Below are 21,371 nucleotides of genomic sequence, written 5' to 3' on the forward strand. Positions count from 1 at the left end.
TAGGAATGTGAATTACATCAGAGACAATTGGTTTCTACTTTACAACATTACCTTACAGAATCAAGATTGAGTAGAAATCTAGCTTCACTGAATGTTACATATATAACTAATGTGTGAAAATTATATTCAGCTAATATTACTATTGTTTCTTATAAGGTATTTTAAAACGTACTAAATGTAGCAAAAATAAAAAGAAAACCGATGAATACTTTTTAAAAATAAAAACAGTTCTTGACACCATTTGAATTAACTTTAGAATTATATCACTTGGAAGACGTGTTATTTTTAAGACTACAGTAGTATATGTTTGGAATTTCTTAGTAATTACTTGCTATATCTAGCTATGCTAGTATAAACCTGCAATCCCAGGATCTGGGAGAGGGGTTGGGAGTTCCTAAGCTACAGCAGAGCCTGTCTCAAACAACTACAATTAAAAACTTTGCAATAATTGTTCTTAATATTTGTATTACATTTATGTGGGAAATGTATTTTTAATTTTTTTGAGGTTTACTTATTTTTATTTTATGTGTATGAATGATTTGCCTGCATGTATATCTGTGCATGCAGTGCCTGTGAAGGCTAAATGAGATGTTAGATCCCTTTGTAATTGGAGTTACAGAAGGTTGTGAGCTACCATGTGTGTGCTGGGAAACAAATGAGGGCCCTCTGAGAGCGCATTCTGCGCTCTTAAGTACTGAGCCATCTCTCAGCCATCATCTTAGTACAATAGCAAATTAAAATGAAATTAATAATTGACAGGCAGAGATTTTCCCTTACCTTACTTTCAATATAATAATTTAATTTTTGCCACTAACTTTAAGAGTTATATTAAAAAGGAGCATAAGAAGCTTTGGCTCTCACCCACTGAACTGGCCTGGGCCGCTGAGAACACTCAGAAGCTGGCGCAGGAGAAGGTCAAACATTGGAAACAGTCGGTGGTATGTGTGTTGCTGCCATGGCTGTTCTAGAACTCACTATGTAGACCACAGGCTACTGCTATATGTCAATGAGTGTGTAAAGTTATCCGTCAGAACAGTAATTTACTGGATTTATATAGTGGGATGGAGTTAGAGAAGAGGTGTCTCTGTGGACTGTGAAAGCTGTAAGGAACTAACACACATGGGTGTGGGACATTTGACAGTGCATGTGCAGTTTCCTTCCCAAGCTGAGGGCAGAGATGGGCTGGTGAATGGTGTGCTCCAAGACTGTGGGGTGCTGGGGCACACTGCCCAGCTAGAGCAGGCATGAGCAACACTGACTACCGACCTGCTAGTCTGCAAGGTGTTAGTGAGCCTCTTAATCTTTCATCTGCATCAGAAAACGATTGTACTACAGTCATGCCCTCATACTAGATTTTCCTTTTGACTAAGCACATGGTGGTGGTAAATTTTAGGTTGGAAACATTGGCTTAATATTAACTATGGTGAGTATAGATGTGTGCTCGTATTTACTAATGCCTTTATTTGGGAATTAGAAGTTAAGTTCTACATTACTGTAGAATTTCAGGAAGAAAGCCAGCAAACTGATGTATAATACTGCTGAAGTCTACCAATTACTTTTTAATTGGTATTATAGACCTCATTCTAAGCCAGAATGTTTTATTCTCCTTAGTATGAATGTGCTGTATGAAGTTTCTCTAATTGATTTGCTGTGCCCATTCCATTTGATGTATCATTTTTCACAATATTTCATAATTTGTGCTCACTTCTAATGAACAGAGTCGTTAGGACAGGCATGTCTAAGTACAACTGACAGCTAACATTAGGTGCCAGATGCAGTTTATAAAGCTATGTAGAACTGTGGAGAACAGTTTAAATAAATTAGCACCTGTACATTAGTCTCACTTGCTGGTAATTTATAAGCGAATCAGTAGAGATGACATTTAGGTAAGTCATTGATCAAGTTAACAGCTGCAAACCCACTGCCCAGCTGGGATACCTAATTAATAGAGATTGCATTCCTGACCCAGTGCTTCTGGGCTGAGCCTACAGTTCATTTACACACTTGAAGCCTAAGAACACAGTCAGATACAGTGCCTTCATTGTAGGAAACTGTTGAGTTGCCGATATTATGGTTAAAACAGAAATTACTTATTTAAAAAAGAGATATTTGCTAATGATGCTAACTTTGTCATATGACGTAGATTTTCACAGTTTACATTCTTTGTCTCTTTGGTCATCCCATTTGTTTGGGATTGGATTAGGCATCCACATCATACTTAGTGTTTGTACACTACAGTAATATTTAAGGGTCTTTGTGTACTTAAACTGAATGTGTGTTCTCTCCCCCGACCTTTGTGTGTGTGTGTGTATGTGTGTGTGTGTTGGGAAGAGGAGGATAGCCAGTAATTGAATCCAAACTTTATGTGTAACAATTTCTTAACATGTGACACTAATTTATAAAAACTATTAAATCAGAACCCACAAGAAAATCCCTTTTGTTTTCTTTTCCTCCAGTCAACATTTTCTTTGGATGAGTTTAAAATTAACTGCCTTAATAATGGGCTAGGATAGAAATTTTGAATTGTTTCAGGTGTATGTGCATATGTATTGGAGGTGGTTGAATATGTGATGTGGGCCATTGAGAGAGTCTGGTTCTTACAGAGAAACAGTCTCTTAAAACACACTTGCTAAGACAGATAGAAACGGGCATTTGAAGCTACTTGCACAGTTCCAGCTGACACCCCGAGATTTTGGTTTTTTGAGACAGGGTTTCTCTATATAGTCCTGGCTGTCCTGGAACTCACTCTGTAGACCAGGCTGGCCTTGAACTCAGAAATCTGCCTGCCTCTGCCTCACAAGTGCTGGTATTAAAGGCGTGTGCCACCACAGCCTGGCCCCCAGTTTCTTTTTTGTGGAAGATTTATTATTTCCTAGTTTAAGTAACTGTTCAGTGTAGCTATGTTCAGTGTAGATTGCTTAGGAAGAGAATTACAAAATTTTGGTTACTTCAGTTGTGGTTAACTTGGTCCAATTAGACTAAATCATAATTTGTCAGATCCTTGAGGGCTGCATGGCAGAGTAGACTGTCATGCCTGCTAAGTCCACAGCACTGGGAGTCAAGCAGAGAGGAAGTGAGCAGGCGGCTCAGGGCCTCCTCCCTCCCTCGCCTGTCCCTTGTGTGGGCTTCTGGCTGAGCAGACATCACCTGTCATAACATTGACAGCTTACATCTTGGTTATGGCAGGGTAGATGTTTTGGAGGAACATAATCTTATTTGATAACATCTTTCTCTCTGCAACTGTATTTGTTATTTCTTCTTTGCAATAGTTTATTTGAAATAACTCCCTAGTGGTGGGTACATGTGGCCCCATCTAAAAGGCTAGCTGTTTGTAAGTTTACATAATCTTCAGTATAGATTTCTTAGAAAGAAAATTGTGAAATTTTGGGATTTTGGGAGGTATGGCTGCTAGAGGAAGACTTTAAAGTTTATATCTCAGATTGAAGGTGTACATTGTCAGCCTCCAGCCTGGCCACCACACCTACCACTCACAGTCACACCTCCCTGCCTCTGAAACTACACACCAAATAACCTTCTCTAAATTGTGTTGGTTTGGGGTGCTGAATCAGTTGCAGGGTTGAATAGTGAGTCAGGACAGAAATCAGGAAGTAGATGGAATACCTCAGGACAGGATTGAGTTTGGGAATTGAGAAATACGTATTGGTCTAGATACCACCATGATTTGCACAGTCTAATTGAGATGGTTTATTCTCCTTAGTCTGCTCACAAACAGGACAGCTATTTGGAATGTGAAGGAGCCTTTGTGGTAGTCATGTGGACGATGCTGACAGTGAGAAGGTGAGAAGAGCGAACTTCTGTGACCCAAATGGTAGAGCATGGAGGAGTATGCAGAGCGTTCCACCCGATAGGAGGGGGAAAGGTAACTGGAGCCACGTGCACGTGAAGTGGGAAGTGGAACTGTAGTGTGGCAGACAGTGAGCACAGGCCCTGTTAGAAAGAAGGAGCTGAGTGGTAGGAAGGCCAGGTAGGCGGTGCCGCTGCAGCAGCGAGCTGATGTTCCTATGATATCAGCTCCTGAGTCGACACTGTACACTCCTCTGCCTCCTGACAGAATGAAGTCGGAGGCCATATCTTCCTTATATTTCATAAGTGGCAAGTGTATACACTCAGGTTAGGGAAAATATTTGTTAAATAAGACTTACCAAGGTAAATAGTTGAATTTTTTTTGGGGGGGGGGGAATTTTCTTGTTAATCTTGCTGCTAAATAGCTGTGTCCTTAAAAGCCAGTGAAGAAATAAATTTGCGATCTGAGAGGCTATTCCAGAATTAAATCACAGATTTCAGTCTCAAGGAATTTTTGGACTGTGTATTTGTTAATTAACTGAAGATTCATCTGTTCAATAGAGTTAATAAATATATGACTTATTCTTTTTCTATTAGTCATTTCATTTATTTACATCTCAAGTGATATCCCACTTCCCAGTTACCCCTCCACTAACCCCACATCCCACATCTGCCTCCCTCCCCTTTGCCTATATGAGAGCACACCCCCACCCACCCACACTCTCCCACCCCACTGCTCCAGCATCCCCCTGCTGTGGGGCATCCAACCTCCCCAGGACCGCCCCCTCCTGTTGCTGTTGGCAAGGCCATCCTCTGCTACATATGTATCTGGAGCCATGAATCCCTCTAGGTACATTCCTTGGTTGGTGGTCTAGACTCTGGGAGAACAGGATAGTCAGCCAGCCTATGTTGTTCTTTTAATGGGGTTATAATCCCCCTCTGTTCCTCCAGTCCTGCCATTACCCCCCACCCCCACACCCCCGCAAGGTTCCCTGAGTTCAGTCTGGTGGTTGGCTCCCAACCTTTTAGCCCTGCCTTTTTAAAACTATTTTATTTAATGTCACTACCAACAATCAGATTCCTGGAGTGGTGGTGTCTGAAGCACACGGGCTCTGTGCTCTCCTGTCTCCATCCTGTCTCCTTCACTGCTCCTTTTCTCTGCAGTGTAATGCAAGTCACGGTTTCCCTCTGTAGTGCCTAGGGTACCCAAAACACACTGTAGGCTGTTCTACACAACACTGAAGTAAAAGCTTGTTCTTTTTTATTTATTGTTTATTTAAAAGTGCATTCACCTACATTGTAACAACTGAGTACTAACTGGTTGTAACGCGAATACAGAAAGCAACAGAAAAAAAAAAATTGTGTTCAGTAAAGCCACTGGGTCCTTTGTTTGCTCAGAATTTGTGGGGGGAAAATCTGCATAGAATGCCCATAGGAGCCGGATGGAAGTAATAGGTTAGGTCACGACTGCACTGTCCTGTGCATACTAAACAGATGCAGGCAGCATGCCGAGAGCCTGTCTTCACTGCTGGGGATGTTTTCTTACTTGAACAACTGGATTATTTTATTTACTAATTCTTCCTCATTCCATCTTTATCCATTGCCCACTTTTAATCTTTCATCTAGATGCTAACACTGGATTTCTCTCTTTAAGTTAGCTCTGCCCCTCACTTGGATTTCACAATTCTCAGTCAGGGTCTTTGTTCACTTGTTTTTATGTTTGAAAAGGTTTTCTCTTCTCCTCGAGGTCCTTGCAGTGGGTTTCTTTTTCTTTTTTAACCACCCTCTACCAATTAACCTTCTCATGATTTTCCACTGCTTACCACGCTTGAGAAATATAAAGTGCGGTGAAATTCTTATGTTTGCATCTCCCTTTAGGATTATTCAGTGATCACGTGATTCAGTCAGTTTCGTGCTTGAAAGTGATGCCCGTGCTAGCCTGCTGCTATTGGAGGGTGAATGGCTTGGGAGCTGACAGGCGTACTTAATCTTGTGTGCCTGTGCACTTCTAACCTAGCCCTGCCACAGTGCCGACAACCTCAGCGTTGCTCTGTGGATGTGAGGACAGGGCCTTGCAGATGCTCTAGGCTAGTCGTCTTCAGACAGCAAGTTGGCTGTGGGGAAATCTGTATTATTTTAATAGTTTTTGGCATGTTTCCTACCTTTTAACTTGGAAATGTTTCAAATTTCCATGAAGTTTAAATGTTTATTGAATAAATAAATAAGTAAATAAATAAATGTTCATTTATCCGTGTGCTCTTCACATGGATAAATCTGACAGTGTTTTCCACATTTCCTTTGCCTCTGTGTAAAATAATGTTGACTGACCTATTGAAAATCCGGTATACACCCTTCCATTGTCACTTCTAATATTACAATTCTATAATGGCATTTATGTAATGGTCTATATTTAGAATTTCCAGATTGCCCCTCGTTGCCGAGGTGTTTAGATTCTAACACCTGCTTGGCTGTTACGCTCTGTTCTTCCTCGTGCTCAAGGTTAGGATGTCTAGAGGAACTTCCCAGCGTCTCCCTGGGAAGCACATAGTTGTTCCAGCTGTGCATGATGGGACTGCTCTTTGCCTTCAGAGTAGCTCCACTGGAACTTCTGGGGAAGCCCCCTTTCCCCTTGGTTCCTACCGAGTAATCTGGAGTTGTGATGGTTTGAATGAAATGTTCCTGATAGTGTTCCTCATACTTGAATACTTGGTGGCACTGTTTGGAAGGCTTAAGTCTGGCCTTGTTGAAGGAAGTATGTCACTGGAGGTGGGCCTCAACAGTTACATGCCTTCTGCCATTGCTAGTTTTATCTTTGTGAGGGGAGAGAGTGCCTGCTGTGACATCGGCTAAGCACGGTCAGCCACATTCCTCGTGAGAAATGCACAGGAGGACTTGTTTGAAAAGTGTAGTTTAAAAACTCACCAGGGACAGAGTCAGTCAGTGTAGAGTGTGTGTTCAGTGTGTATGAGGGCCCACATTCAGTCCTCAGGATGAAGATAAAATATCAAGGGAGCCATGTGGACACTCTGGTCTAACCGAGAACTCTCCCCCAGATCTGTGTGTTGAGAGCTCTGTCCCAGCTGGGTGCTCTTTAGGAGATGGCAGGACTCAGCGGCTAGGGCCTGCCTGCTAGAAGTAGGTCTTGTCGGGCGTCCACATCCCTTAGGTGTTTCTCTCTGCTTCCTGGCCACCATGAGGTAAAAGTCTCTGTCTTACTTTCTCAACACAATATTCTGCATTTGCTCAGAACTGACACACCTTACTGAAATGATGAGCCAAAATAAATCTGTTCTTTAAACTGTTTGTCTCCAGTATGTCACAGTGAATGAGACAAAAGCCTGCTTGCTGCCGTGTGCTGGGGTTGGAATGACAACCCGTGGGCACAGCGCACAGGGCTATGCAGGAACACTTCTAGTCTTTATCTGCAAGGGTAGACTTCTGTGGTATCACATTGTGAGAGTGACACCTTCAGTGTTGACACTAGAAAGTCGTCAATAGCCAGGTGAATAATTACTTCATTTGTTTTATTTTTTGCAATGTGTAGTAATCGTGCTTTGCCATTTGAACTGACATAATACGTATGAAACTAGTTCAGTGTCTGGTATACAGTAAGCATTCTATAACTTGGTTATAAATGGAATGTGTTTTTATATCAGTTGTTAATTAAGCTTTGTATATGTTTTCAGAGAGCTATTGCTTACCTTTTTCCAAGTGGTTTGTTTGAGAAGCGAGCCAGGCCAATGATGAAGGTAATCCTGACTACTTGTTTAAGAATATCCTTTATGTCTTATAGAGGCTGCCTAGTAACACTTTATATTTATCTTACAGCATCCTGAACAGATTTTTCCAAAGCAAAGAGGTAAGTTTGCAGATTCTGTGTAGGATATGAAACTTAGACAGGTTAAAGTTTGTAGCTGTGCTGATGTCACACTAATTACTTGCATTCCACTAGGCATCTATGAGGAGGAACTTGGGGTGTAGGTTTGTGAGTGACTCATGCAGCTCTTGTTTATGTGAAGTCTTTCTGTTTTCCTTTTTTAGAGACGTAATTTTACTAAATATGGAGTGTTAATCGCTTTTGTTCTTCTATCTTTTTACCTTAGCCTCTTGTGTAGGTGTGGTCACAGGCTTATGCCACAGGCCACACTCCTCCTCAGCCTTGTTCTTTCTGTCCTAGTGCTTATTTCACTCTTAAAGTGCCTTTCAGCATGTGAGTGTGTGTGTGTATGTGTGTGTGTGCGTGCAGGCACACTCATGTGTTTCTGAACAGGCATGTATGTACATAAGCATGTAGCCACATACACATGGGAATCAGAAGACAACTTGGAGTAATTGTTTCTCTGCTTGTACCATGTGGGTCCCAGGGCTCAAACGCAGGTCAGTAGACTTGATGGCATGTGCTTTACCCTTTGAGCCATCTCAGACAGACTCTCTTCACTCTTTGAAGTAGCTCTTATTTTATATTTGTTATAAGTATCTTAAATCTCTTTCTAAATGTGTCCTGTCTTTATCAACTCTTAGATATAATTGATTATAACATCCATGACATTTGTTTCATTCATTTTGGGAAACATTTATTTGAAGTTTGAGGATACAGTGTCATCAATAGTCTGATCACCCGGATGAGGCAGAGCAACTTGTACCTAGTAGCTCTTCTGATAAATACTGGAACAGCAGGGATTTATTTTACTCTTCTCTTTCTCAATGGCTTCTATGTGCTTCAGCTCCTCAGACTTCTCACCTGTTCCTCTCTATCTCTTAGTTCTCATGTGTGTGTGTGTGTGTGTGTGTGTGTGAGAGAGAGAGAGAGAGAGAGAGAGAGAGAGAGAGAGAGAGAGAAGAGAGAAGAGAGACTTGTGTCTCTTTTGCCTTCTGAGGCTTCTTGAGTCCTTCAAAGCATACCACTTTCTCAATATTATGTGCTAATTATTACTAACAGATAGAATATGACACCAAAGCTTCAGGCTGTTGCTGCAAAATGCCCATGTATGATTTTGAAAATACGCCAATATTGCTAGAGCTATCTGACATTGCAGCTAAGTGTATTTAACAATGCTCCTTTAGAAATAGCAGAAGTTCAGCTTTCTGTTCTCAATCTTATTTTACTTTTTATAGGATAAATCAGTTTATAGGTGTTTAGAAAAGTAAGAATAAACTTTAAATTGGCATAGATTATGGCACTTGTACTATACTACCATTTAGTTTACTGAAAGATGGCAGCTTCTAGGTTGAGTTAACATAAAACACATGTCCTGTAAAGTGGTAAAAATATTGGGGGAAAATAAAGATACATGGCAGGTTGATGACAGAACCAAGAAGGAGCACTGATGTTAGACAGCCTGTTTTCCGGTAAGTGGATTTGATGACCTTGAGCCTTTCTGCACCCAGTACTTAGCACTGACAGATTAAAAAGCAGTGCTGTTAACTAAGGCACTAATAAAATGTGTCATGGTTTTGTAGTTGTAGACACAAACCCAAAGAATATGTTTTCTATGCAGATGATTACCAAATAGTAATATAGTTATGTATGGTGAAGTCAAACATTGAGAGAAAAAAACAACAAAGGCCCAAGAGTAGAAGTTATCAGTTAAATTTTCTGATGTAAAATCAATATAACTGTGTCACTGTTGTATTAAAGAATTAAAATTGAAATTACCGACTATTTGTAACTATTTGACAGTTTCCATCAAGTCTTGTAGAATATGGTCATTACATCATGCAGATACAAAATATGTTGTTAGTAATTGAGAAAGACAAAGTAAAAGAAAAATTAACCTGCTGAGCATAATGGCAAATGTGAAAGAGTAACACTGAATCACCTTTGAGACCACCAGTGAGGTCAGTCGAGAATAACCTTACAAATACTGGCTTATGTTTGTTAGTCCTGCTTTGTGAATTAAACCTTGGGTCTCCTATATGCCAGGCACAGGCACAGGCTTCTCCACGAAGCTGACTGTGGTCCAGTATTAACACTTTTAAATGCCAGTATTCACTTACTGCTCCAAAGACATACGCTATCTGTTGTTATTGTCTGAATAGAAAACAGTAACTTCATGCTAATTAGAAAACTCTTCCAAGTAATAATGGTAGCATTTATTGAACTTTAGAGTAGGCCAGTCATAGTTCTAAGTGCTTCATGTTTTATCTTAAAACTTTCTAACAGTTTTTTAAGGCACAAAGTATTACTTTCCCCATTTTTAATTTCCAAGGATGCCCTGACAGGAAGTGGCTAGGCATGCAGTTTGGCTCAAGCAGTGATGATTCATGGTACAAATGTGTGACCCACATTCTCAGACAGATTCTGGGTAAACTAAAAACCAGTCAGGCCACAAGTTATCAGGTTTACTGAAAAATTACAGTCCCAGCAGTGGGCCAGTTAGTGATTCCTATTGTGCCTTGAAGTAGCAGAAAACATGTTATTGTATATATTGTTGTAGACCAAAAACAAAACATAAACAAACAAACAAACAAAAAAGGCTTCTAGTTCACTTGCAAAACCACATAATGACTAGATTTGGACATGACTTACCTAAGAAATGAAGCTTTCTTCCTCCAGCCCTACCCCGGGGGACAGGGCCTCACTGTATATTCTTTATATTCCTGAAACTTGCTATGAAGACGGGACAAATTCAAAGAGATTCACTTGCCTCTGCCTCCTGACTGCATAAGTAGAACATTTTAAGAAATTACCAGGGAATATAACATTTTTCTCAGAATTTTAAGTGTGGTTTAACATTACTCACATTAATATAAGTGTTTTTATTCAAGGAGTTATATAATACTTATTATATAAGTATTAATATAAGTGTTTTTATTTAAGGAGAAAAACATATACATAGAGAAAACAATGAACAAAATAGAGCCTTTTTTGGTAAAAGGGTTTCAACTAGAAACGTAAAGAATCCTTGTTTGAGGAGGACTTTTCATAAAAAAAAGAGAAGCATCAAATCCTTAGATGTGTCATTAAATCCATTGCATTCAGAAATAGCATTATTGGCAGTTATTTGGAACCCTGACCATTATAATCTTATAAGAACCATGCCGGATTGGATGTTTATGCAGCTCAGTTGTAGAGTGCTTGCCTAGCATGCATGGAGTTCCATCCCCAGAACTATATCAAGAGAATCAAGAGAAAAACTATATCAAGAGAGTAGGTCAAAACCAGACAACTAAGGAAATTAAAGGCACACAGGATCATATGGCCAAGTCAAGGCCACAGGAGACAAAGCTGTGGATGCACATGAGTGATAGAGCAGACTGAGCATGTGCACAGCCCTGCCCAGGCCTCAGCACTGCTCAGCAAGCAACCGGGGTACGGAAAAGTTCGCTTCTGGTCATAGATCACAGTTGCCTGCTCGAAGGAACTGATAAAATGTAAATAAAAACTGTACTAGAGCATTACTGGGAAGATGTTTGGGTGTCTCAAGTCAAAGCATTAAAATTACAGGGTGGAATATAAAACGTGGAAATTATGTGAGGATCTTGCTGCCCAGTGACATCAGAATAGCCAAAACCTGTGGATTGGATATGATACTAGTCTCACTGATAGCCCACGAATTGCTGTCTTTCTCTTTGAGTGCATACAAACCATCTTAAAAATACTAAGTCCACCTGTGTTAATACATGTTTATTTGTGTGTGTGTGTGTGTGTGTGTGTGTGTGCACATGGGGAAATTTGTGAGTTTTAACCATGTTAAAGAATATTGACACAGATGTATTCAGATGATGAAATTTGGATTAAGACATTAACAACATTATGTGTCAGGTTCTGGAATCAAATATGGAGATTCACCTCTGTAATCCCAAAACTCAGAAGGTAGAGACAAGGGGATTGCCAGGAGTTTGAGGTAAGCTGAGGCTCTAAAAGGAGGCAACCTCGAGCCTCCCTTTAAAAAGAAAAGAAAAAAGAAATCAAAGAAAATCCCCTGTCTACAACAGTAGATGGATAATACAGCTAGTAATGTTTTATTTTGAGTATGGATGTGCTTGTGTTCCCCTTACCACATTCATGCAGTGCCTATGGAGGCCAGAAAAGGGCATTAGACCTTTTGGAACTAAGCATTACAGACTATGAAGACTGTCATGTGAGTGCTGGGGACCAACGTCCTCTGTAAGAGCAGCAAACGCCCTTAACCAGTGAGCCAGCTCTCTTGTTCCAGCTACCAAAATGACAGAAAATCAGAAAACACAAAACCATAAATTATTCTCAAGGTTAAAACTTTCTTTGGCAAGAAGACACCAGAAAATATGCATGAACTATGATATGGGCTTGGTCTCTAAATAAATTATTCTTGTATATTAGCCCCTACCCCCCCCCCAAAAAAAACAAACTCAGTGGAAAAATAAGTAGAGTAGCCTGCAGCTTGTCCATGAGAACAATAAAAGTATCCAGTAAGCACTTTAAAATACCTAAGGTCAGAAGAGGTGCCCTACAAGAGCAGTAACATGGGAATCTTTTTTTTTCAGTCCAGGGATTAGGAAGTATAAGCATTATGAAACAATTATTAGAAACAATTTAAATATTTACCATAAGTTCCTGAATAAAATCTTAGAATCATACCATGGTACAGGTAGTAAAAGTATTGTGCTAACTCATTAGTCTGGAAAAGCAACTAAAAATGTTACTGTGTAGTATAAATACAATAGAATGCCATGTTTGTTTACAAAAAAAGCAGGCCGACTGACGGACTAGGCATGCAGGAGGGTGGCAAGGCCGAGGCCAGCGTCATTACTTGGTGAGCAGCGAGCCTCACTGCCCAACTAGACTGCTTAAAACCAAAATGAGGAGAGGCAACAGGACGCCTCAGCAGGTGAAGACACTGGCCACCAAGCCTGATCCCTGAGCTCAATCAAGACCCACGTGGGTGTATCAGAGAATGGGTTCACACAGCATTGTGCCCCTCCCACAAATAAATAGTTGTGTATCAGTTTTTGTAAATCAAATACAAACTACAGCAACAAATAACTAGGCAAATGTTGTCCAGTTACATGAATGCACAGAGTTTACAAGTGTTAACTTTCTTTCATCTTGCCTCTGGCCAAGGAATCCTTACTTCTATTAGAGTAGCAGTTACTTGTGTAATTTAACTTACCTGTTATGAAATCTATGACAGGGAACTATGTGTGTGTGTGTGTGGGGGGGGTGTGTATCAACAGCAGACTAACTCTGCAGAGAACTACAGGAACATGGACAAGATTTACATGGAAAATTACGCTACAATTTTTAAGTGAACACCTGGCTATCAAAGAAGAGGAGGAGAAGGAGGGAGGGAGGGAGGGAGGAAGGAAGGAAGGAAGGAAGGAAGGAAGGAAGGAAGGAAGGAGGGAAGGAAGGAGGGAAGGAAGGAAGGAAGGAAGGAAGGAAGGAAGGAAGGAAGGAAGGAAGGAAGGAAGGAAGGAAGGAAGGAAGGAAGGAAGGATAATAGCCCAAAATTTCTCCTTAACCTTTTCCCTCCCTGTGTTGGAGAGTGAGTCAAGGCATTCCGCATGCTTAGATAAACAATGTCACTGTAGCCCAGCTACACTCTGGCTGTTGTCTAGACTAGTTTTTGAATTGCCTGTCCCAGTGGATCTGGCTCTGTCTTTAAAATTACTAATTACAACCCATGTTTAGGGCTTGGGTTTGGGGAAAATCATACTAAAGTTAGAAGGTGTTAAGAAGCAGTGAGGGGTTTTGTAAGGAATAGTGAGGGTGGCTGGCTAGAACTGACGGAGCAGCGATCTCTGGTGAGTGCTGCACAGAGAGACAAGTAACTAGACAGCAGCCCACGCACTGCAGCTTACTCAGACGGTACGACTTTGAAGCTTTTCACATGTTAGCAGCTTTAAGAACAGAATGCACCTGAAAAAGTTCTGATTCATGCTCTGATATGGTAAACTTTGCAGTCTATCAAAGTAACAATAGTGCATCTCAAACTCTATGATACTGTAGGTTCAGTTAATCCTGTATGTTTAGCAAGAATGTATGTGTGTACATAGAGTTTATGACGTCTAGATTTGTGAGCACAAATGCACACATAGCTGTGATTCAAGGTTCTGCCCAAACTTAACAGTGGTCTTAGCATAACCAGGATGCTTGTCCGGCCTTGTTGGTTTTGGTTACTTTCTGATGGACTTGAACAGTACAATGAGAATCCCTTGCATAGTGTGGGTCCAAGCACTGGGTAATGCAGAGGACACCACGGAGCTTGTGGAAATGCCCTGAACAGTGTTTAAACCCCGTAACAAATTGGCTTCTAGCAACATGGCTAATCATTTCAGTTTAAACATTTTTGACGTTCATTCAGTGTTGTTTTTCCATTTTAAGTGTATTAACAGTCCAATAATAATTATCTTTAGAGAAGAAAAAAGCCCTGCATATACAAGTATCTCAACAGAAAAAAAATGTTTGCTATTTAAAAACAAATAAAGGCCTTTGGTCTGCTATTCTGAATCACAGATGTATCCCATACATCAAGTTTGGTTTATCTCAGTACATGTTTTTGTTTTTATTTTCATTAGCAATCCAGTGGGGAGAAGATGGCCGTCCATTTCATTTTCTCTTCTATACTGGCAAACAATCGTACTACTCATTAATGCACGTAAGTATATTTATCTATAAGCTGTACAACTATTCTGCAGACTTCCCTCAGTGTCAGAACTGTCTCAGTGGGCAGAGGACTTGTTGAGGTTTCTGATGAGAACCTCCTGCGCTGCCTCTCTGCCACTGCATCAGTGTTTCTCCATAGGTGCCCCGGCTCTCAGGTTCAGGTCTTGGCTAGGCAAGGGGACCAGTGTTTTGTCAGCACTGTGGAGTCTGACGTCTGCATCCAGACAGCCACTTCTGCTTTGCTTCTGCTACTCATATTACAGTTTGGACCATTCCTTGGCCAGTGCGGTGTGTGAGAGGGAATCCAGGTCGCAACAGGCCTAGCAGTGAGGTCCTACTGTGCTTTGGTTTGTCAGTATTCTTGGGAATTTTTGTTTTGTTGCCTTTAGGGAGAGCTGTTTGATTGTATGGGAATTTGTGGGTGGTCCCCAAAAGCATTATTAGCAAAAAAAAGTTGGATGCCAGTATCCCTTTTTTAAAGACAGAACACATTATAATTTTAGAACGTGGTGTCAAGTTCTGTTTCATCCATACTGTGCCTTTTACAGCTATAGAGCCTTGTTGGGGGCTTCCCCCATCCACAGTCAGAGGCTGGGGCCTCTGCACTCACTCCTCTGCCTTTAGCCCTATCTGCTGTTTATTTGTGCTTCACAAACCCAACGGACAAAGTCCCCACTTGTCAGGTACATTTATTTCTTAGGAAAAAAGAAAACCTTCTTTTCGCTTTTTGTTGACCTTGGGCAAATGAGCTTCGTGCCCTGGCAGAAATGAAATGAATGACAAATGTTGAGTGTGTCTTTGCTGAGTAATGGGGCTGTGCTCCCCTTCCACGGAGCCTCCCGCGCACAGCCTGCGGCTGCCCGAGGACCCCTGCTGCTCATTTAAATAGGTATGTCAAATCTGCCTCCAAACGCCGCTGGTTTGATCTGTGGTAATATTTGTGAAGGTTCCATATGGACTTGAGCCCCCTGCAGTGCTAAGAAATAATGTACAACGCTTCATGGTGCAGACGCAAATTTCCCCTGAAAAGGGGTGCAGCGCCGCGCTTTAGCTGTCGGAGGGGATGATGGAGCGGACGCGCTAGGCCTGTCAACTTGTTACACGGATGGGTTGCACGCAGCGAAGCTGTGGAAAATCTGTGCCTTTTAACTTTTCTACTTAATCACGGTTGTAGCATTGCCTTTAGACTGTATGCTACATTAATTCTCTTCCTGCCTTCTGCCTTCATCCCAAGTTTCACGGAAAAAAGTAAAGCGTGCAGGTCTTACCGAGGAGCCTTATCAAACAGCTGTCATCTGACAAGCCATTTGCATTTGTTTTGGCTGAAATGGAGCAACCCAAGGGCAAGATCTTTTGTTGCATTCCATCATAATGAAGAAATTACACATTGTGTAAGAGGCCTGGCTTTATTTTTAGTTTGCTTGTGTGCTTTAAAAGGTATTGCTCCAGAAACTGATGGGATAGAATTTTACCATACTCTGACTGAAATGTCAAATTATATTTGACTAATAAATGCTCTTCCCCTGGGTTGGGCTGAGTTTTGTTGCACATAGGAGAGTTCTTTGGGTTTTTAAATTTCGTTAACTCAGGAAACTCTGTTTGCCAGTCACATCAGCCTCACTTATGGCAAATGCCATTAATTAGAGCTGCATTCACACCCGTATCATCTCATAGAGCACACACATCACTGGCTTCTGAGGTGCTCGGACTTGGAAATCCACTAAGTGTTCACTGCTCAGCCTGCAGCAGCACTTTCCTGCTGAACTGAGCACTGCACTTAAAGTCCAGCAGAAACAGACCAGCTTGCAGGCCCTCCTCCTGAGGTCCTGCAGAGAGGTAGGTGCCTTCCCACCTGCTGTAAAAAGCCTGAGGATGGAAGCTTTGCGGCTGACATTTGCTTTTGCAGATACAATTTTCTCACAGGCTGACAGGGGAAAGACTGAGCCAAACCGCCTTTCCCAGGTCCGATCAGCTGTAATTGTGTGAGGCAGGGTAGTCCCTGGCTAGGCTTTCTGACAAGGGAACTGATCTCAAGCCTGTGAGCGACTGTGTGAGGAGACCTTTCTGAGCTCTATTAACCTTTCTTATTGTTCACAGTCGCACTGAGTCTTTCTCGTGTAGGTGGCTGTTTGCATAGTGAGTGTGTGTGCCTTACTGCAGCTAGTCTAAGGGAGCTCTGGTGCACGCTACAGTTAAGAGAGCATGTAAGCTAGGCGTGGTGATGTCAGCACGCCATTAATCCCAGCCCTTGGAAGGCAGAGCCACATGGATCTTTGAGGTTGAAGCCATCCTGGTCTACTGAGTGAGTTCTCGATTAGCCAGGACTGGATGAAAAGACCCTGCCTTTAAAAAATAAAAGGAAAAAACAACATATAGCTGGGCATGGCCGGTGAATGCTCGCTCAGCAATTGCAGGGCAGGTGCGAGAGGATGGCTGCAAGTGTAAGGCCAGCCTGGTCTACACAGTGAATTCCAGGCCAGCAGAGAGAGTTAGCAAGACGCTATCTCAAATAAAAGTATATAATGCTTTAGTAAATACTGTTTCCAGTTCATGTACACCTGGCTCATCAATTTTGGGGACCTAATGAGATTTGTGAGGAAAAATGACAATGAGAAAAAACATGTAGCATATTTGTTCCTCTGAGAAAATGAGGTATGCTGGGCAAGAGTGAAGTAAAGGAGCCTTGGGTCTGGGGTGCTCCTGCTCCACATCACATGCTGAGGGCTCCTTTGCAGGCCTGTAGCACCCCCAGTGTTACTGTATACACAGTGACTCCTGTGTCTTCAGGATCCTGGGAAAATCAGCAAAAACACATATAATGAAGAGCTGTAAAACAATCTTGACACAGCTCCTTAAACAATTAAAAGTGGTTTCTAGAAACAAGAGATTCCTGGGTTTTGCAGAATAGCACTGAAGAGCAGAAAGGGAAAAGGTGCCTGACATCGTTGGCTCTGCCTGACCTGCCTTCTTTATTGAAACTTTATGGTTATATTCCCTCAGGAGCCATTTAAGCAGCAAGACTTGCACACTTCTCAGGCACGAGAAGCTGCAGCTTAGGTTCAAGAACAGAAGAAAGGAAATATGCTGAACATGCTGAACAAAGGACAGAGAAGGATTCTAAGGGTGTTAGATATGTGTTTGAAAAACAAAATAGGTGTGGCTCTGACAGATGAGGCTCTGCACTCCATCCCTAGCACTGTGACGGGAAACTGCTATAGAGCAGATATTCAAGCAGTGGCTGGTCTAGAGCAACCTTTGTATATGATTCAGTGAGATGGTCAGAGGGCTGGGTCAGGAGTAAAGGCTGTTACCTCTGACTTTAGCCCTGCTTCCCCAGAGCAGCAGGAGGCTGCCCAGGCGGAAGATGTGCTTGACTCTATTCATGGAATTCACTTACTAGAAGTGAGTTGAAAATTGTGTTTGTTGCTTTTTTTTTTCTTAATGTATGCTATTAAAAAAATTACCCATGATAGCAAGATGTTTCTTTGGCACAGTTTGGGAGTTTCAGTCAATGGTAAGTTAGCTGCTATTATTTGGGCATGTGCCAAAAAAGGCTGTTCATCTTGCAGGAGAGAAGTGGAAAAGGAGAGCAGGGGCCATGGTTGCTTTCAGTCACTGGAGAATGACCAGAGAGTGTTTTATGGGCCCTAGCTTCCTGTAGGTGTCTCCTCCCAATAGCCCCACCCTGGAGACCACGCCTTTAGGCAGTATCCAGACTGTAACAGGCCTTTTACAACTCACTCTGGAGGTGGTTGTCTGACTCTGACGTGGGGACCCCTTTGTCTAACTTAAGTACCAAGATGTAGGTGGAGTGTACTTTACCTGAAAAGCTCTTCAAGAAAGGGGATTGAAACTTGGTGAGTCCCGTTTGGAAGTGCTGCATGTTGTACCCTGGGATCTCTACCAAGGACCACATATGTAGAGTGTCACTTGGGGGAGGGTGTGAGTAAAGGACCTGTAGCTTACACATTATTTCTTAAGAGGTGTGGCCTACAGTCCCTAGAACACTTGATATGTCCCATGAAACCCATGCTGGGACAGACAATGTGAACTTTTACATACATAATGATGATCATTTGCCTTGTAAAAGAAGCCACAGGCATTTCAGAGCTTCTGCAAGTTTTTTTCTGACAATTTAACCCCAGTTCTTCTGCCTAAGGACAACAGCCCCTCTGGAGTGGGCTGCCTTATTAGGCCACTCTAGAGTGCAAGCCAGGGACCTGGGATACAGTGTCATGCCATTTACACTTGGCTTAAATATTTCTAAATGTCCCTTGTAATCTCGTAAATATATAAACCTCTTGAATGTAATGCTGCTGTCTTTAAAAATGGAATTAAAATAATTGTTACTGGGTAATTGTTTTTCTTAAAAGCTGTCCCTGTACTGGGCTGGAGAGATGGCTCAGTAGTTGGGTACTGGCTGCTCTTCCAGAAGACCTGGGATGTTTCCACCAGCCACATTGTAGATCACAACTGATCATAGTTCCAGTTCTAGGACACCTAGCACTTTCATACAGACATAAGCACAGGCAAAATACCAAATGCACATGAAATAAAGATAAATAAAAATTAAAATGTGCACACACACCCATATATATATATATATATATATATATATATATATGCCTACTTAAAACTTCTTGGCAGCAGGAATTAATTCAGTCATTAATTTAGCGGTCTAGAGGTATCTTCATTTTCTTCATATATGAATAATTACTATTATATAATAACTTATATACTCAAAGTGTATGGTTAGGAAAGTAATGCTTCAAAAATAGGATTTAACTTGCTATCTCTGTTAATTCAATGAGATTACTTTTGTACACATATTTATAATATATGACTTTAATTCAAGATATAAAAATCTATGGGATGTGTGTCCTAAGCACTCTGATGTCCTTGCTGCTATCCCAGAGTGGTTCATATGACCAGTAGCAAAGACTCTTGCCATTTTTTTGTTGAATGGACTTTCTGATAGGTAGATCATTCACAGAAGGGTGGCAGGGGTCGGTAATAGAAGCATTTCACTTGCAACCTGCAGTATATCAAAACCTTTCTGAATTACAGTGGTGCTGTTTGTTTGGGTTTTTTTGTTTGTTTTGGTTTGGTTTTTTTGAGACAGGGTTTCTCTGTGTGGCGCTGGCTGTCCTGGAACTCACTCTGTAGACCAGGCTGGCCTCGAATTCAGAAATCCGCCTGCCTCTGCCTCCCAAGTGCTGGGATTAAAGGTGTGTGCCACCACTGCCCCGCTACATTGGTGCTTATTTCTATGGTTTTGTTTACACGAGTGGTCAAAGCTCTTGGGGTGGTTATTACGTACCAGGTTGATTCTCTGTGATTCGTTAACAGATTGCATATTGTAAATGATTGAGGTGTCTAAACTGGGGATCACTATTAATGACTGGTATACCAAGTGCGGTTGGCTTCGCCTGTGCTGTCCTCCAATGCACTGTTATTTGTTTACTCGTCCTAAAATTGGAATTTCCACATGATTAGTATAATCCAAACAAATTGTGAAGGATACTGAGATTCATACTGCTCAGTCTCTGGGAAGGACTGTTAGTTTAAGAATTTCTTTTTCAACCTGAGCATCTGGTATTTTCAAATTAAGGCACCTTCTAAATTTGACTCATACATTATGGAAATCTGATGGCACAAGGGGTGGATAGGCTTGCTTTGATTTTATGAAATATTAATCATAGCTGTGATTAATGATTCAGCATTTCACATCTGGGTTATTCCTGTCATAGTTGAAATTACACTATTAAGTACAGTATATAAGCTTAGAGTAGGTGGGGTCATTCTAATTCTCTAGTGTCCCTAAAAAATCAAGTGGAAATGTAATAATATACCAAAAGCTACCAGTGATAATCTATGATGTTGACAGTTCCTGGCATATTTTATGCCCTCAACAATTTTTCTATGCAAATCGGAACATATCTCTTCTGGGAATTGAAGCTATAGCATTTACTTCCCAGAGAACTGATGTTTTTAGCTGAACTACAAGGCAGACTCCTGAGAGTGGTTTCTTACACTAACAGAGAGGGTGCATAGACGTGAACACCAGCATGGTGTGTTTACTAACCTGACTGGCAGGCACTGCGCTAAGGTCTTCGTGTGCATTCCCTTACTGAAGAGGGTTTGCAGCTGGTAGATAGGTCAGGGAGAAACCCAGAAGCAGTGAGCTGCTGCGCCTCAGACAGTGGGCGTCCGTAAGTGCAGCTCACTGTGCTTACATCTAATGGACACTCCGCCGGGCTCCTGTTAACATCTCTTTACTTAAGTCAGGCGTGAGTGATTATGATATGAACAACACCAGAAGGAAACGGTGTAATGAAAGAAATTCATAGAAAAAGAGAGACTTCAACTGCAGCTTGTGCGGCTAAGGTGTCTGGAAGTGATGGCTACATGCGGAGTTCACTCCTGGAACCCAGGTGGAAGGAGAAAGGGAGAGCTGGCTCTGCAGAGGCATCCCCTGGCCTCCACACATGCACCCACACACACCGTACACGTGCTTACACAATAATAAGTAGAAATTAGGAAAACATTTTAAGTGAAAACTGCTTGAAAGACATTGGAAAATGGTTGATTTAACAGCCTGAACTGGAAACTCATCTATGAGGAAGCTCTAGTGTTTCAGTAGTTGGCTTTGGTTACTCTAGAAAATTAAACCCTTTCAAAGAGAAGAAGGTGTGTTCTGAGCATGCTAGTGCTCGCATACCTGACGTATCTCTGCCTGCATGTGAAGCCATGTCTCTGGACACTGCAGCCTCAAGTGCCAGGGCTCGGTGACACATGCTTTTCCTGGGGCACCAGCTCAGGCAGCATCATGTGTACTGCGACATGCTGTCTGTCCACGTGGTACAGACGAGCAAGAGTTTGCCTATTGAGAAGCATTATAAGATCCAAGTTTAGTCCCCAGCACTACACACACCAGACAGAAGCATCCTAACCACAATCAAAGAGTCTAAAAGTCTTA

At 41.7% G+C, this 21,371-nt stretch overlaps 1 protein-coding gene across 1 annotated transcript in view; it reads left to right on the forward strand.

The window, feature by feature from the left end:
* Nucleotides 1-21,371, forward strand: part of Mrps9 (mitochondrial ribosomal protein S9) — a 53,422-nt gene that overhangs the window by 21,504 nt on the left and 10,547 nt on the right. Inside the window, exons 3-5 of the mRNA XM_052193211.1 lie at nt 7,491-7,553; nt 7,633-7,663; nt 14,305-14,384. Coding sequence (XP_052049171.1) covers nt 7,491-7,553; nt 7,633-7,663; nt 14,305-14,384 — 174 coding nt within the window. The remainder of the gene's footprint in view (nt 1-7,490; nt 7,554-7,632; nt 7,664-14,304; nt 14,385-21,371) is intronic.

This window comes from Apodemus sylvaticus, chromosome 9, assembly GCF_947179515.1.
Source record: "Apodemus sylvaticus chromosome 9, mApoSyl1.1, whole genome shotgun sequence".
Lineage (NCBI taxonomy): Eukaryota > Metazoa > Chordata > Mammalia > Rodentia > Muridae > Apodemus > Apodemus sylvaticus.